Genomic DNA, 15,362 nt, shown 5'->3' with positions numbered 1-15,362 from the left:
CATTGGGGCTCAGACCAAGTAACACATATCACAGTGACTACATAATCAGTTCTTGTTGTAAGATTACAGTAGACAGACAGTTCAGTTGAAGTGAAGGTAAATCCTACAGCCACATGCTATAATAGGCCTTCACTTAATTTTTGCTCTGTCCCCTGCCTCCTCCTTCATCTTCACACCAGAAGTAAAGTTGGCGGGCCGCTCTAAACGAACTACACCGTGGGTCGCATTATATCACGTGACCACAACTAAGTAGATGAGGTTTACTGTGTTTGGTGCCGTGATGTTTGATGTCACCAACAGCCTCTGTAGTCTCATTGGCCACTAGCTAGTGACTGTCTTTTTCTTCAAAATTAATAAAGGGGTTATTTATCATTGTAGTTTAGATAAAACAACATACTGACTAATTTACTGAATGTTTGACTTATTCCTGCAACAGTCTGTAGTGTTAGCAGGTGTGTGTGTGTGTGTGTGTAATGGCTAAATACATTGTAGTGGTCTAATGTAAACTCTGTCTCTCTCTCTCTCTTCACAGGCTCCCATCAAAACGGGTTTCTCAAAGCACTCAAAGATAGTCCTGCTAGATATCCTTTCACTTGGCCTTTTGGCATTTATGCTGGAATATGTGTGTGTGAAGTGTGATTGTCTGATTTTAGCTGCTGTCTGTCCATGATATCCTCTCTTTCCACAGTGGCTAGACTTAAGTGCCCAGTGAGGGCCTTTACAGGTCATTCAGTAGGTCAGAATTAATTTGCATAACGTGCCTATTCAAAGCATTCTCATTAACCGCTCCTGCCATCTTTTGCAGTTATAGTACTTACATATCGGGTGTTTGTCTGATTAGTCCTGTTCCATCAGGGTAACACAGCTCGCGAGGCAGATCCTCACTCTGGGTGTTTCTCAATCACGAGTAAAGCTGCTTCAGAGCCACTATTTCAAGCATACTACGTCATCGAGTGCCGCCAAAGTACTGTTCCAATCTCCAGCATACTTGGAAATCTACCGAGCCCGGCGTACTCCATTTGGAGAAATATCGAGTCTGCACATGAGTAGACTTCGCGGTCTTAAAATCCCCACAATGCTTTGCGCACGAACCAATTTCCCCAAATCTGTGGCGGAAGATGTAAGGCGGGGCCTCTCATATGACGCACACCTGCACACTTGCTAGCGTGTTCCACTCTTCGTTTTCCGAATGCCAGGAAGTATTCTTGCCTCGCTTCTGAAGCAAGATGCTCGGCAGACATGTGCTACCAAGCAAGCGTACTCGCGATTGAGAAACACCCTCTGTCTATTGACGCGGTGGGTCTTTGATTTCATCTGACTCTAACGTGCCCCCTCTCCCTCCACTGAGATGTCGTGAGAGTGATTTGATATGAGGGCGGGTCTGTCAGAGTGATAGGTGCCAAGTGTGTGCGAGACGTTTTAAGCTACAGCTGTTACAAATACCCTGTAAGTCAGCTTATTGTCTCAGCACGGCATCATGTGGACTGTGGTAAATCCAAGCAATTCAAATGCTTTATTTTGACATTGCAGTCAAGTTTGGCTTCACATAATTTGACCTACGATTTTTAATGCCTGGATTTACAGCTGAAGGTTGAAAGCAGTCACCTAATGCCAGACTCCAAATGTATTAACCTCTTCCCAACACACAATCCGGAGCTAAAAGGGAAATTAACTTTTCCTTTTAACCAACATCATTTGACTGTTAATGACTGAATGCAAAGGGCTTTCTGAACTTTTTTGATTCTGAATCAGGATTAAATACAGGAACTAAAAAGCAAGTTTGATAATCAGAAATGATTGAAAAATAAATGATACTCAACACTACCTCTAAGCCACAAATCAAGTGGAGAGCACAGAGCTATGCCACTTTCTCTCTCTCTGCCCTTCTCTCTATGGCTGAGTGAGATAACTGTTCCTCTGGCAGAGAAATGTGTGCCAGGCCAAGCTGATAACAGCCTGCGTCCTACAGGACTTTAATAAAGCGGACTTGCAGTCGATGCTATCGTCATCGTCCTTTGTACTCGGTGAATGATGACATGTTTTGTCCTTGCTAAGGGGAAAGAGATTGTGAAGAGAGAAAAAGAAGGGGAGGATTAAGAGCGAGAAAAGGTGGAGAGAAAGGAGATTTAGTCGATTTACAGCACCATTTTACATACTTACGGATGGTCTTTGAGTATGTTATATTATACTGACCTTATTATATGACCACAGGGAATTATTAGGATTTATTACATGGTTTAGTTGAATACTCGATTCTGATTGGTCAATTCAGAACACGTGACACGTTGTTAATCCAGAACAGACAGACCGCTGTCAAGGATTTATTGACCGTTGTTAAGGACGCTCACATCTGCACAAAGAAGTCCGTTCGATTGAACTGTATACAGTTTGGCCGAAAAGCAAACTGCATGCAGTTTGCTTTTCTAACTGACAAGACAAGAACGACAAGAAAACAGCGGAGAAGTAACGGGGCAGAAACCCTCCTTTTTACGCAGCGGTCCATACATAGACATCAAACGGCGACACATATTCAGTTGCCAGTTACTTTATTTATTACTAGCATTAGGGCAGGGATATCTAGATACTTTCCAAGGTTTGACATAATGAATTGTGCTACTTTTAAAGCAAGCAACAATGTTTTCAAATCTGTAATCAAAAAGCTCCTCAAAAATGCTATCGAAGCAGTTCCTGCCGTTCCTACGTTAGTTCAAACGGTAACAACAGACTATTTTTCTTAGCGGATTGATGTCAATTTAAATCAATACATACAACTATTTTTTAATTCAATAAAATCATTTTCTAAATCCATAAAAGCATTTCAATTACTATTGGGAGTCATATCGTTACTTTGTTGAGAATGTGGCCATGTAATAAGCGGGATAATGTGCACCTTCATGCCGATCTAGATCCCTCCGCTTTGCGTCGGGCTCCTGATCAGCCTGTCGGTGTTCTTTTCCCCATAATGACCGCGTCGCTGCACATTATCCCTTACTTATTTTAGTGACTGGGTATTTGTAGAGAGAGTGTATCCTACGATGTAGTAAAGAGCCATTTCCTTTTTCCTCATAAAGGCAGAAGCATTCATCTAGTTTGTGCGCTTTATTCGGAGCAGAGAAAATGAGCAGTGTTCTGCAGTCCCAGTCAAATGAACTGGTAACTAGGAACTGTTGGTGAGAGGGGGACAGCCCCGAGGCTGTAGGTCAATATGCTAGCTGTCCATGTAGGCTCCATATGGGTCTAATGTGTGTGAATGTGTTTATGGGCTTTCACATTGTCTGCCACAGTCTTTATTTAATCCATTCTGACATTTAGTGGCACGATCGTTCCTTGACTGAATTGTTTCACTGTGCTGGAGGTGGTGGTGTGCTTCTTCTCTGTCTGGTCCATAGTGGGCCTTTCAGGCTTCCATACCTACCTGATCAGCTCCAACCAGACCACAAATGAAGATGTGAGTAAGACAAATACATCCCCTACATTTGACTACAATTAGACCCAAGTGAAGCATGAAGCATTGCTATGTTGTTGTTGCTGGGTTTTTTCTGGTTTTGGGTTAAAGGTATTCATTTGAAATATGTATTCCATTTACAGTCCAGTATACATTACTTTTCCTAGAATTACCATTGTTGTTCTTAAAGTATTCTTAAAGCTGCATTTCATAGCTTTTTCCTAACAAATATTGTATTATATAAGCAGAATAAAAAGGGGAACATTGCTAAACAGATACTAAAGTCACCTGACAGACAGAGTTGTATTACGGTGGCTGGTTAAATAACGGTGATAATATCTTGGAGGTCATGAGTTTGACCCCATTATGGGTTAGGGTTAGGGTTTAAGGACAACACACAAACAGAATCTCTATGAACACAGGGTCTTGATTTTATTCCTTCAAGTGACTCATGAGATATTTATCTATGTTGTGTCTTCCAGATAAAAGGTTCATGGTCTTCTAAAAGAGGGAAGGATAACTATAACCCCTACAGCCATGGCAACATATTCACCAACTGCTGTGCAGCGCTGTGTGGACCCTTGCCACCGAGGTATGAGACGTGTGAATGAGTTTTTAAGAGTTGATCTATGTCTTCCCAATATGATGACATGTATGCCCTTTCATTCACAGCTCTAAGAAAACCCATTCATTCCTTTTTACCTTCATGTGTGATAGGTCACAGCACCTGTTATACCCCTCATCGCCACCACCCATTTTAATTTTGCGTTTTGTCCAAAGGCAAAATTAGAACTGTTAGTCAAGGCTCCTTTTTGATGTGCCGAGCTGCTTTGAAACGAGCCTGCCTGCAGCCTTTTTCTCTATTCATAGCCACTAAGATACAGCAAAAGTGGAAAGGATTTCAAGCCCATTTCAAACAAATCCAAGATCAAAGTTGGCTTGATATATTCAATTTCACACTGCTGCTGTTCATGTGATTTGTCAAAAAGACAGGCCAACTGTCACAGCTACATTGTCATGTCCATGTGACTGGAAATGTCAGTAAACATTCGCACATTCCCTCCCAGCTTCTTTCACTTCAGCATTTCTCATTACTCATGTGTGAAACTGTGTTTTTTTATTCTTGCAAGAGAAACTGCTCTTTCTTTTATATCATCCTAGTTAGACACATCTTCCTGCTTACCTACTGGACAGAGATACCTCCTATCAGCTCTTATCTTTACTGTCCACTGTACCCACTTTGCAGAACACTCGCAGTGACCCTGTCAAGACGTTACAAACATCTCCAGGCCTTTGGAACTTGTGGCCTTTAACTTTGCTTTGCACACGTACAAATGGGAAATTAGAGAAGCACATAATATGTGACCCGCTCTATCGAAATCAGTCGGAAGTCGCAACAGCTCATTTCAAAATAAACTTGGATTTGCGTAAAAAAATTGTTTTGTTTGATTTTAAATAAACAAAGTGTTGGCTTTCAGAATATGAAACTTTTATTTCCAAAATCACACGATAAATACATTTTTGAAGCTTGTAAAGGGAAGATGACAGCTCTCACTCGCCACTCTGCTCTTCCACAGCGCCGCTTCCCCTCCCTCCGGCTGAAATTATGAATGTAAGGCGTATAGTAATCATAGATAACACGGCAGGGTCCGTTACAGTTTGTTTTCATCTGATTTCAATTAAACAGAATATTAAACTTGTTTCGGCAAATTCAGATGATAAATACAACTTTGAAGCTTGTAACGGCATAATTACAAGCGGAGAACGGAGTAACTTGACGTCACAGCAGGCATAACAACAGCCGGTGTTTCTCGCGAGTGTTTTTACCCGGGAAACAAACACAATACACACAAATGCAAAATTACACAAACACACACACACGTATACACACACACACACACACTCACGAGCTTCCCCCAGACCAGTAATCCAAACGAAAATATCTTCCCTCCGTAGTATTTTGATCATTTGCTCCGCTAATAATCAATCAGATCGATGGATTCCAGAGAAGAGGAAACTTTGAAGGCCTTTTTCTCAAAATGTGACATATTTTGCTTAAAGGGGACCTATCATGCAAAATGCACTTTTGTACGTCTTTTACACATGAATATGTGTCCCCGGTGTTCCAGGGAACTCACCAAGTGTCAGAAAACACAACCCTCTCTCTTTTCCTCCATACCCAAATCTCTAAAAACGGGGCTGCAACGGATCTGATACAGACTGATACAGATTTGAACATTTCACTGACGTCAGGACGGTCGCGCTACGGCTATTGGGCCAACTCTCCACCTATCAGGGGAATGTGGGGTTGGGCCACGGCCGGCCATTGCCGCTCGAAAGCGCTGGAGACGCTGTAGTACATATGCCAGGCCTGTAAGTGGCGCTGTAGTCTGCCACAAAAGCAGCGAAGAAGACTTCCCGTGCATGGTTGCCATGGTTACCCTTCTGTTTATTCTCCGCTGTGGCTTTTTTTCTCCCTCCCCGAGGCAAGCGTTTGCTCCCGCTGCTTTAATTCAATGCAATCCCTCCCCGTCGAGGCAAGCACTGTAATTCTCTCCGGTTAGTCCACCAGCAGATGACAAACACCCACCTCCGCCTCTTCCAAGGAACGAGGGGACCGTGCGGCAGAGTTTCAGTTTCAGTTTCTTTCGCCGGTCAACATGTCCGTTAAAGTTTAAATCTTCCGGAGAAAATTTGAAAAGTGTAGGTCAAAGGTCTTCTTTGTTATTTATTGAGCTTTAAAACAAATGAATAATGTTATATAATCATATAAGAGTAAAACACGGAGGACGTGAGGAGATCTCTTTTTCTCCCCCTCTTCTGACAGCCCAGCAGCTGATCTCAAAGCACGCTCCCCTCTCCTGCAGGGGGGCGTGGTCAGCTGCAGCTCATTTGCATTAAAGCTACGTCACAGAATCAGCCCCCTGCAAAAACAGGGCTGGAAAGAGCAAATGGAGCGAAATGAGGCATGGCTAAAATGCAGGATCTGTTTGGTATTTTGAAAAAAAAACTATATTTATATACTTTATATAGGCATGTCCCTACAATATATTGTTCAAATATAGCATGATAGGTCCACTTTAATATTTGGAGTACAAAAGCAATCCTGATATCATTAGAAAGCTAGGAATCTCCTCTTTCCAACAGTGTATACAACTCAAAATGTGTCTTCGGGTCAATGCGACTGATTTCGATGGAGCAGGTCACATATAGTTTAGCGTACATACAGTATCTTCTTGAACAAACGCATATATATATATATATATATATATATATGCGTTTGTTCAAGAGTAGTTTTTTTTTCAAAATACCAAACAGATCTATATATATCTATATATCTATATATCGATATAGAGATATATATCTCTATCTATAGATATATATATCTCTATATATAGATATATATCTATAGATATCTATATATCTATATATAGATATATAGATATATATATATCTATCTATAGATATATATATCTCTCTATCTATAGATATAGATATATATATCTCTATCTATAGATATATATATCTCTATATATAGATATATATCTATAGATATCTATATATCTATATATAGATATATAGATATATATATATCTATCTATAGATATATATATCTCTCTATCTATAGATATAGATATATATATCTCTATCTATAGATATATATATCTCTCTATCTATAGATATAGATATATATCTGAAGTATAAGAAGTGCAGTGATGGAGCCTTTTGGCAACATTCCGGCTGTGCGGTTCTCTGGCCATAAGTCACCAATAATGATTTCAGTGGGGGGCAAAGGAGAGTCCTCAATGCACAGGTGGCTGCCATCTGGTGCGTGTGAGGCAGGCCACAGGCACTGCACAGCTGGGTCCACCACTAAGAAAGGAATGTTTCACCTAAGCCTCGGAGTATGCAGGCAATTCCGCCTCTCGCGCACACAAACGTTCACAGAGACAAAAGCCTCTTGCATTTGATTCCCTGCTGAGACCTTGACTCATGTTTTCTAATGCACCCAGCCCACATGTTTTGAGTCTCAATTCCTCGAAGCCGCATTTGCAGATGTTCCAGTATTCATTACCAGCAACACAAACCGCTGCTGTAGGTTCCCTGAGTTTGTCTCTGTGATTCCAGCAGAGCATTTTCACCAGAACCCAGCTCAGTCCCACTGGAACTCACTGTCAACACACTTCCTGTTAAATGATTACCCTGTGTGCACTGGTTAACACCTCAGCGGGCTCTGTGTGTGTGTATGGGTGAGGAAGAGACTGCACTGTGTCACATCAACCTTTATCCGGCTGATAAATTGCCAGTATTATCACATACATTTGGCCCATGAACACACACATCTGCAAAGCAAGGGTCCAGCAGGTCTTTCTCTAACCGGCTGTGTCAGAGTTCTGCCGCTTTAATGACGGGACAAACACTATTCGCTCCACTGCAGGACCTCTGTGATTTATTACCTAGTGCTCATCTTATGTGTGTCTATGTAAGTGGACTATTAGAGTTTGCAGAGGTTTGCACACAATAGTACAACACGCATCCACTTGCAAGCACTCCTCCTAACCTTCCCACCTAACACTGAGTCGACCTGAGCCTGCAGTCAGTCATTGTCATACTGTTTCGTCTGTTATAGTGGTGACAGTGCTCTACTGTGTTTAACCACACCTTTCTCCCCTCTTTGTTTCTCTCTGACTAGCCTCATTGACAGACGGGGCTTTATCCAATCAGGCATGCCGCAGCTGGCACCACCAACCAATGGCATCACCATGTATGGCGCCACCCAGTCTCAGCAGAGCCACATGGTAAGACACTGACCTGACTCTGATCTCTCATATTACTATAAGGTACGGTATAAAAGTAAAAATACTGAGTTATTACGAGTCGGAGGTTCATAGTTGTGTTTAGAGAGCAGAGGTGGGCGGGTCACTTGCTGGATGAAGTTTAAGGAATAGAAAAGTTGTTTATTAAAGTGATTGGAAACTTTGATTTCGGACTTATTAACATTTTAGTTTAGTAATAACCCTGAAGTTTTCAGTCCTGGTTGATTTGGCGAAAACACATGGGTCACCGAATCGAAGAAGACAGCTACCTTTACTTGTATTTGTCGAAAATACAACAGAGGAGCAACAGATGTGCCGAGGAGTTGAATAGCTAAGAAACATTTTTAGTAGTCCTTAGTTGCTTGGTGGATCTCCAGCTGTTGTCTTTGTTAATTTTCCAACAGCAGAAAATCAACTCTAACAAATTGAGGCCCGTGAACTAAGCCCAAGAGTCAGTTTGAGGAATTCAAAGTACAGTACGGACACAATGGCTCGTTTTATTAAGTATCTGATCGTCCTGGTAAACATTGGCTATTGGTTTAAGGCCTGGCCTTGATAACGTGGCCTAGGCAAAGAGGCTAAAGGCCGAATGATGTTTTACATTACAAAAAACAGCCTCACTTAAACCTCAACAAGCCGCAGAATCAGAAACACAGCACCCTTTTCTCTCTCTATCCTGTGTGTGTGTGTGTGTGTGTGTGTGTGTGTGTGTGTGTGTGTGTGTGTGTGTGTGTGTGTGTGTGTGTGTGTGTGTGTGTGTGTGTGTGTGTGTGTGTGTGTGTGTGTGTGTGTGTGTGTGTGTGTGTGTGTGTGTGTGTGTGTGTGTGTGTGTGTGTGTGTGTGTGTGTGTGTGTGTGTGTGTGTGTGTGTGTGTGTGTGTGTGTGTGTGTGTGTGTGTGTGTGTGTGTGTGTGTGTGTGTGTGTGTGTGTGTGTGTGTGTGTGTGTGTGTGTGTGTGTGTGTGTGTGTGTGTGTGTGTGTGTGTGTGTGTGTGTGTGTGTGTGTGTGTGTGTGTGTGTGTGTGTGTGTGTGTGTGTGTGTGTGTGTGTGTGTGTGTGTGTGTGTGTGTGTGTGTGTGTGTGTGTGTGTGTGTGTGTGTGTGTGTGTGTGTGTGTGTGGTCTGTCTTGTCTTGTCTTGTCTTGTCTTGTCTTGTCTTGTCTTGTCTTGTCTTGTCTTGTCTTGTCTTGTCTTGTCTTGTCTTGTCTTCAGAATACTGCTTGTAAGATTAAGCGTTTCCATATCAAGTCTTTGCACAGGCCCAAAATACAATGAACAGGAATCTGAGGGACATCGTGTTTAATGCATCAGACCATTTTGTACAAACTCACAATCTCACCACAGTGAGTAAACAGACATGTCCTGTGAAACTGTCGCGTGCGGTGTCAGAGAGAATAGCCATTGTCGTGAAGAGGACATTGCTGTGACCTCACTGACCAGTTTCCCTCTGGTGCCTGAAGAGGAGCAACAAGTCTACCTTTGTTCAGCTCAGCGGTTTGCCGCACACATTACATGTTAGATTTAAGCTTATACACACACGGGTACTAAACGTGTCTCACGGGTGCCCACAGTCATCTCGTTGTTCTCATCCATACTCAACTGTCATCCGTCTCCAGGTCCTGAGCCACGTGCGGACTACCTGTAATGGGCTGGAAACCATAGGGACGTTCCCTTACGTTAGCACATTCAGAAATAACTGCCTTCTGCTTTTTCTAGCGGATGAGCAGCCAGAGTTGTCCTATTGTGCCGGCTGCTGGCCATTTATCTACTCCCTGATACAGACTCAGCTGTTTCCTTAATATCCATTTGTTAAGCCTTTAAAATGCTACTTGTAACACATAAGGACTGACTATTGATGCTACTCACTTTATTGCTATGAAATATCTCTTGAAAAACCAGCTGCTCATTTCAGGGCAGCATTATATTGTGGCATCAAGTAGATTTTAGAGAGCCTGCTGATTTAGTGAAATCATTCAAACTGCAATAAAAGTGTGTGAATGTTCATGAAGTGTGTGTATAGCACGCTTAACTTTAACATACCAAAGACTCAATGGGCTGTAGCTGCGGTGGTATTAGGCCAATCACACGTTGCGTTAAGTTGAAGAATGCATGCAGTGATTGGGTGTTTCAATGCTTCTGGGTTATTTTGGTAGGTCCCTTTTTTATAAGAAAATATCAATATAGATTCCCAGCCCTACCTATTATATTGTTGACTTGTGCCTGTCAAACATAAATTATGTATTTTTATAGAACAATATTCTTTAGACACAAGGATTATTCGACTGATTAAAAGGACATTTCTGTTGCATCTTAGGTTACAGAAGGTAATTAGGAGTTACAAGAATATTGCTTTAGGAAAGAGGAGTTTATTTTGCAAGTGTAATATTTTAATTATGTCAGAAATATTTTCTATTTTAAATAAACCTGCCTAAATCTGCATTGGTAGATCTGACTGAAAGCTTGTCAGAAAATGTGTGGTGCACAGTGTTGGGCAAGTTACTTCCAAAATGTAATACAGTACATATGACTTATTACTGTATTTTTAAAGTAATAAGTTAGATTACAATATTACTGTCTGAAATGTAATGAGTTACACTACCTTTATATTACTTTTGAGTTACTTTCAGCAAAATAACCGCAAAAGAATGGCTAGGTATTTTAAATGCTAAAATGTAGTTTAGTGCAGCTCATTATACATCCAGTGAAGGGCAATGTGGTATAGCATAACAACTGCCGACCGCCTCGCTGCACATTATCCCTTACGTAAACACCAGGCTTACTAATCTACCCGCACAATTTTTCTCTGGTGTCGGAATGTCTCGCGATGTTGGTGAATAACATTTTTATTTTTTTAAAACACCACTTAATTTCGTGTTAAAATGTGTTGTAACGTGCGTTAGTGAGAATTGTAACGGGTATTATATTACCCAAATGTCATTAGTAATGCGTTACTTTTTGCTGTAACGCAGTAATGTAATACATTACTGTAACTCCGTTACTTTTGTAACGTGTTACACCCAACACTGGTGCTGCAATAATTTAGGTGAACTCGACCTTTAAACTCATGCTACACAAACTGCTTTGGCCTTGTAAATATTTCTATATTTAGCCTAGTCTTCCTTCCTTTTCTTCTTTCTCTGTGACTGCCTGGGGACTGACAACCCACAGCCTCAATTTCAGTTTCACCTCTGCTGTCAGCTGAATTAATGCGGGTACCAAACTTGGTTTATTTGTTCCCATAGGAGTTTGATACGTTAGGTATTTGTCAGTTTACCAAAGATGAAATAATACAAATGCACCAATTAAGTGCCAGCCACATGGACAATATGTCATCAGTCACAGAACACAATGTGTTGTTAGGTAAAACACAGACGGCCGCAATCTCCCATCTCGAGACGTGTTCAAACATGGAACATAAATGGTGTCCGTTTGGGGACAGTTATCTTTTATTTGTTTCAAGGTTGGGATCATCTTCCTCATGGTATGACAAATATTCAATAAAACTGTAATTGATCCTTTCACAAAAGCCTCATTAAGTTTGCAACATTGGACAAACTGACTAGAAAAAAGTACTACAACTTATCATCATTTTTATTAATTATGTTGTGTGAGAAAATTGTAAAAAATGCAAAGGCACCCCTCCCACACATAAAGATATCAGAGCCTCTACATTAAGTTGGAAAAAGGTGATTCTTCCATATTATATTTTTGACATGTTCCCACCTGTGCACAGTTCTAACATATTGGATAAAAAGAGCTCTCTTATCCTTGTTGTGTCCTCACCACCATGTGTGAAAGCATACCAAAACATGTCCTGAGCTGCTTCACTTGCTATCTGCTATCCAAGGTTAGTCCATCAGCAGTCTACGCACATATTGTTCCTTGAGTTCTGTGTGTGTGTCTGTGTGTCTCTGCCGCGGGGGATGCACAGTGCTGAGTCAGACCAGCTTTGACTGTTTATAAAACACGAGTGGGCCTGAAAGTAGAAAGAAAGGGACCACGCGCTGTTTCCACACTGATGATGTAGCTCTGCGCTAACGTGGCTTTGAGCGAGGTTTCCGTGTCATCTCAGTCCAATAACCCTCGCGCAAATTAGCCTGATCATCAACCTGGATGGAGGCCAAGCTCGTAAAAGCGATGAGTCCAGAGCAGTTGATACGTGCGGCTGATACTAGGATTGATAACACTTAAAATGACATCTCCTCTACTGTCAAAGGTAGCTTAACTTCTGTTTAAATCACAGCTGCAATCTGCTCTTTTAGGCCACTGAGATTGAGACAGAAAGGTGAGATGTCCAGGGCCGATGTTTGTGCTTGACATGTCTTGTCAGTCAGACTTTGGGAATGGCGTGTGAGGAAAGGAGGCGTTAAAGAAATGATTAATTGTCTGGCTTGTATGGCATGCAGGGATAAATGACTAAGTCTTACAGGGTTGAAGCGATTCTCCCCTCGGCTAATGTGTGGTATTGATGATTGGCCGCATCCTAACCCAGTTACTCAGCTCCAGTTTTAGACATGCAATTTCCACTAAAGCAAGGCAGTGGAGAGCGATAGGTCATGAGGCTGTGACTTCATTGTCCAGTGTTTTTTAACCGGCACAGATGCACGAGTTATTGCAGGTTCTTAGTATTGCTCCGTATTCTAACCAGGCTACTTACAACTTTTATTTTCTCTCTCTCTCTCTTATCCAATCACCTCCCCCCTCCTCTGCTGTCCCTCCGGTGTGTCATTTCTTCTTGCCTCATCCATCTAATTTCCAACACCGCCTGCTCTGTTATTCCTTTTCTATTTCTGTCTTTCACCTCCTGCATGTCTCTCTGACTTCACATCCTCTCCTGTACTCTGCTCTGCTCACTGCTTCCTCTCAGTGTGACCAAGACCAGTGCATTCAGAGCACCAAATTCGTTTTGCAGGCCGCCGCCGCCACCCCTCTCCTCCAGCAGCAGAGCAGCGAGCCAGTCATCCTGACGGCCTCGACGGAAAACGGGGGCCCTCTACCCGGCCGCACCTCCCTCAACCTGGGCGGCCCGTGCACCTCGCTCCCACTCGGCCAGCCCACTCCTCCGACGTCCACCCCCAGCCTCAGCTGCCACGAGGCCTCAGACATGTTACCAATCCACGGACACAGCCACGCACACAACCACGGCCACACCCTGCAGGAGCCAATGGCCCACCACCACTTCCTCACCCCCGAGGAGGTGCCCTCGCCCCCTGGCATGCTTCCCTGCGGCAGCCCCATGGGTCACAGCCACACTATGCAGGCCGGCTTCTACAACCCAGCCAGCCAGGACTCACTGCACGAGGACTCTGTGAGAGGATTGGTGAAGCTCAGCTCTGTCTGACACCGGGATGTTACCCCCCCCCCCCCCTCCTAACTCCTCACTCCTCAGAACCATGAAACTCTACTGTGCCACATCTGGACCCGCCCTCTCTCACTATTTTTCCTTTCTCTCCTCAGCGGGACTTGATAACGGAGAAAGGCTGTGGTTTAAATTCAGCTGCTAGAAACTGTGGAATTTAACTGAAGTGAAACCAGTGTCTTGCCAAAGCTCTCGAAACATGGAGAGATGTTTTCTAATGTGGCTCTGGTGACCTGTGACAGAAAAATGCTTTCTTTTTTTTTTACTAAAAGGGAAGCATATTCCTGGAAACTGAACGGCGGTGTTCCTTCTTCAAAGCGGCGTATGTCTGTGAGCCACGTTGAGCAAAAAAAGAACAGTACATGACATTTTTGGTCAAAATGATGAATATCTGTCAATGCATCACGTTTTTGTGACATATTTTTTTGTTGTAATACTGACTCTAACCTATTTGCCTGTTGCTGATGGACAGTGTATTTTGCCTTTTTTCTCAGCAGTGCAATGGTTGATGTCATCATGTTGCATATCATCCTGCTTTTTCTATGTTAAAAAAAGAGACTGTTGTACTGTACCATGGTTATTACAAATCTTACAAATGATTATATTTCCTGTGGACATTAATAAAACACCAACTTTTTATCAGATGCGAATGCATTGATATTAAGGTTTAGAAGGCATAATGTGTGTGAATGTCATCATAACAATTCCTCTAAAGTGAATCTTGTGACCAATGCCTCTGGTCACAAGGTGTCAATGAGAAAGATTAAAACACAAGCTTGTTGGATGAATACTGCTAAACATTTATTATTTTAAAATAATGTTTTTTTTAGACTTTTCTGTCTCCTTTTTTTCTGACTGAAGTCTTCAATGTCTCCATCCTTTAAAGAAAGGTTAAGATTAAAACAAGGACTCAATCAAGAGCTCAGTAAATGGCAGTGGTTGGTGAAAGTGCTTGGATAGTTAAAGTCAGTTAATCAATACTTAATTATCTTCCACCACCTTGTGGTTAAGTACGATTACTGCAGTTAAAAGTCTAGTTATTTTTATTTTTAACATTAAACAACATTTTACATAACTATCAGACATATGTCAGTCATCAAGTGCAGACCCTTACATTCAGACGAATGGAACTTTAAGCAGCAATAATCAATATTCATGTAAACTTTAAAAAGTTGATCCAATGGCAACATGTTATGTGAAGGGGATGTCTGTTTGAACAACACTGTGTACCTCCCTTTCAGCTCTTTTTTCCCCAGCCTGTAACTTAACTCCTGTCTCCTCTCATCCAACTAGTTTTAAATGCAACAGGTGGCTGTTTAAAGTCAAAAGGTGATTTGTTTGTCTACTTGGCTAGCATAAGAAGGTTATCAGAAAAAGTTAGCAATGTTAGCTGGAGCAGGAAGTCAAGCATTTAGCTCAAGACTGTCAAAAGACCCAGAGGAGGAGAGAAAAGCTCCTTCAAATATATCAAAGCCTTAACACTCTACAAAATAGATATTGAAATCGTATGCATCTATTGCAAGAATAGAAGTTTCTATATTTTTTTTATTTAACATTAGTAAGTAGCTTGGTTTCACTGTCTGAGTGTCTCCCGCATTTGCATCTTTATCTCGTGCACCTGGCTCAAGAAAGTACGGTGGTCACGTGAGTGCATGTGTTTGAAGCCGAATGATGCAGGGTCTGTCAATGTGAAAATAATCTTAGTGTTGTGTTTACAGCCTGTTGCGTTCCCTAGGGGCCAGTA

At 42.0% G+C, this 15,362-nt stretch overlaps 1 protein-coding gene across 3 annotated transcripts in view; it reads left to right on the top strand.

The window, feature by feature from the left end:
- zdhhc14 (zinc finger DHHC-type palmitoyltransferase 14) overlaps positions 1 to 14,447 on the top strand; it is a 48,275-nt gene extending 33,828 nt beyond the window's left edge. For 2 of the 3 annotated variants that reach the window (XM_034149693.1, XM_034149626.1), the window contains exons 6-10: positions 533 to 581; positions 3,346 to 3,448; positions 3,928 to 4,037; positions 8,139 to 8,244; positions 13,127 to 14,447. In XM_034149693.1, the coding sequence (XP_034005584.1) occupies positions 533 to 581; positions 3,346 to 3,448; positions 3,928 to 4,037; positions 8,139 to 8,244; positions 13,127 to 13,600 (842 nt within the window). In that variant the 3' untranslated portion in view covers positions 13,601 to 14,447. The remainder of the gene's footprint in view (positions 1 to 532; positions 582 to 3,345; positions 3,449 to 3,927; positions 4,038 to 8,138; positions 8,245 to 13,126) is intronic. The other variant, XM_034149758.1, reaches the window with a different exon arrangement.
- Positions 14,448 to 15,362: the final 915 nt, after the last annotated feature.

The sequence above is a fragment of the Trematomus bernacchii genome, unplaced genomic scaffold (genome assembly GCF_902827165.1).
Source record: "Trematomus bernacchii unplaced genomic scaffold, fTreBer1.1, whole genome shotgun sequence".
NCBI lineage: Eukaryota > Metazoa > Chordata > Actinopteri > Perciformes > Nototheniidae > Trematomus > Trematomus bernacchii.
Note: the sequence above shows the minus strand (reverse complement) of the source record. Positions and strands in the feature narration are given on the sequence as shown.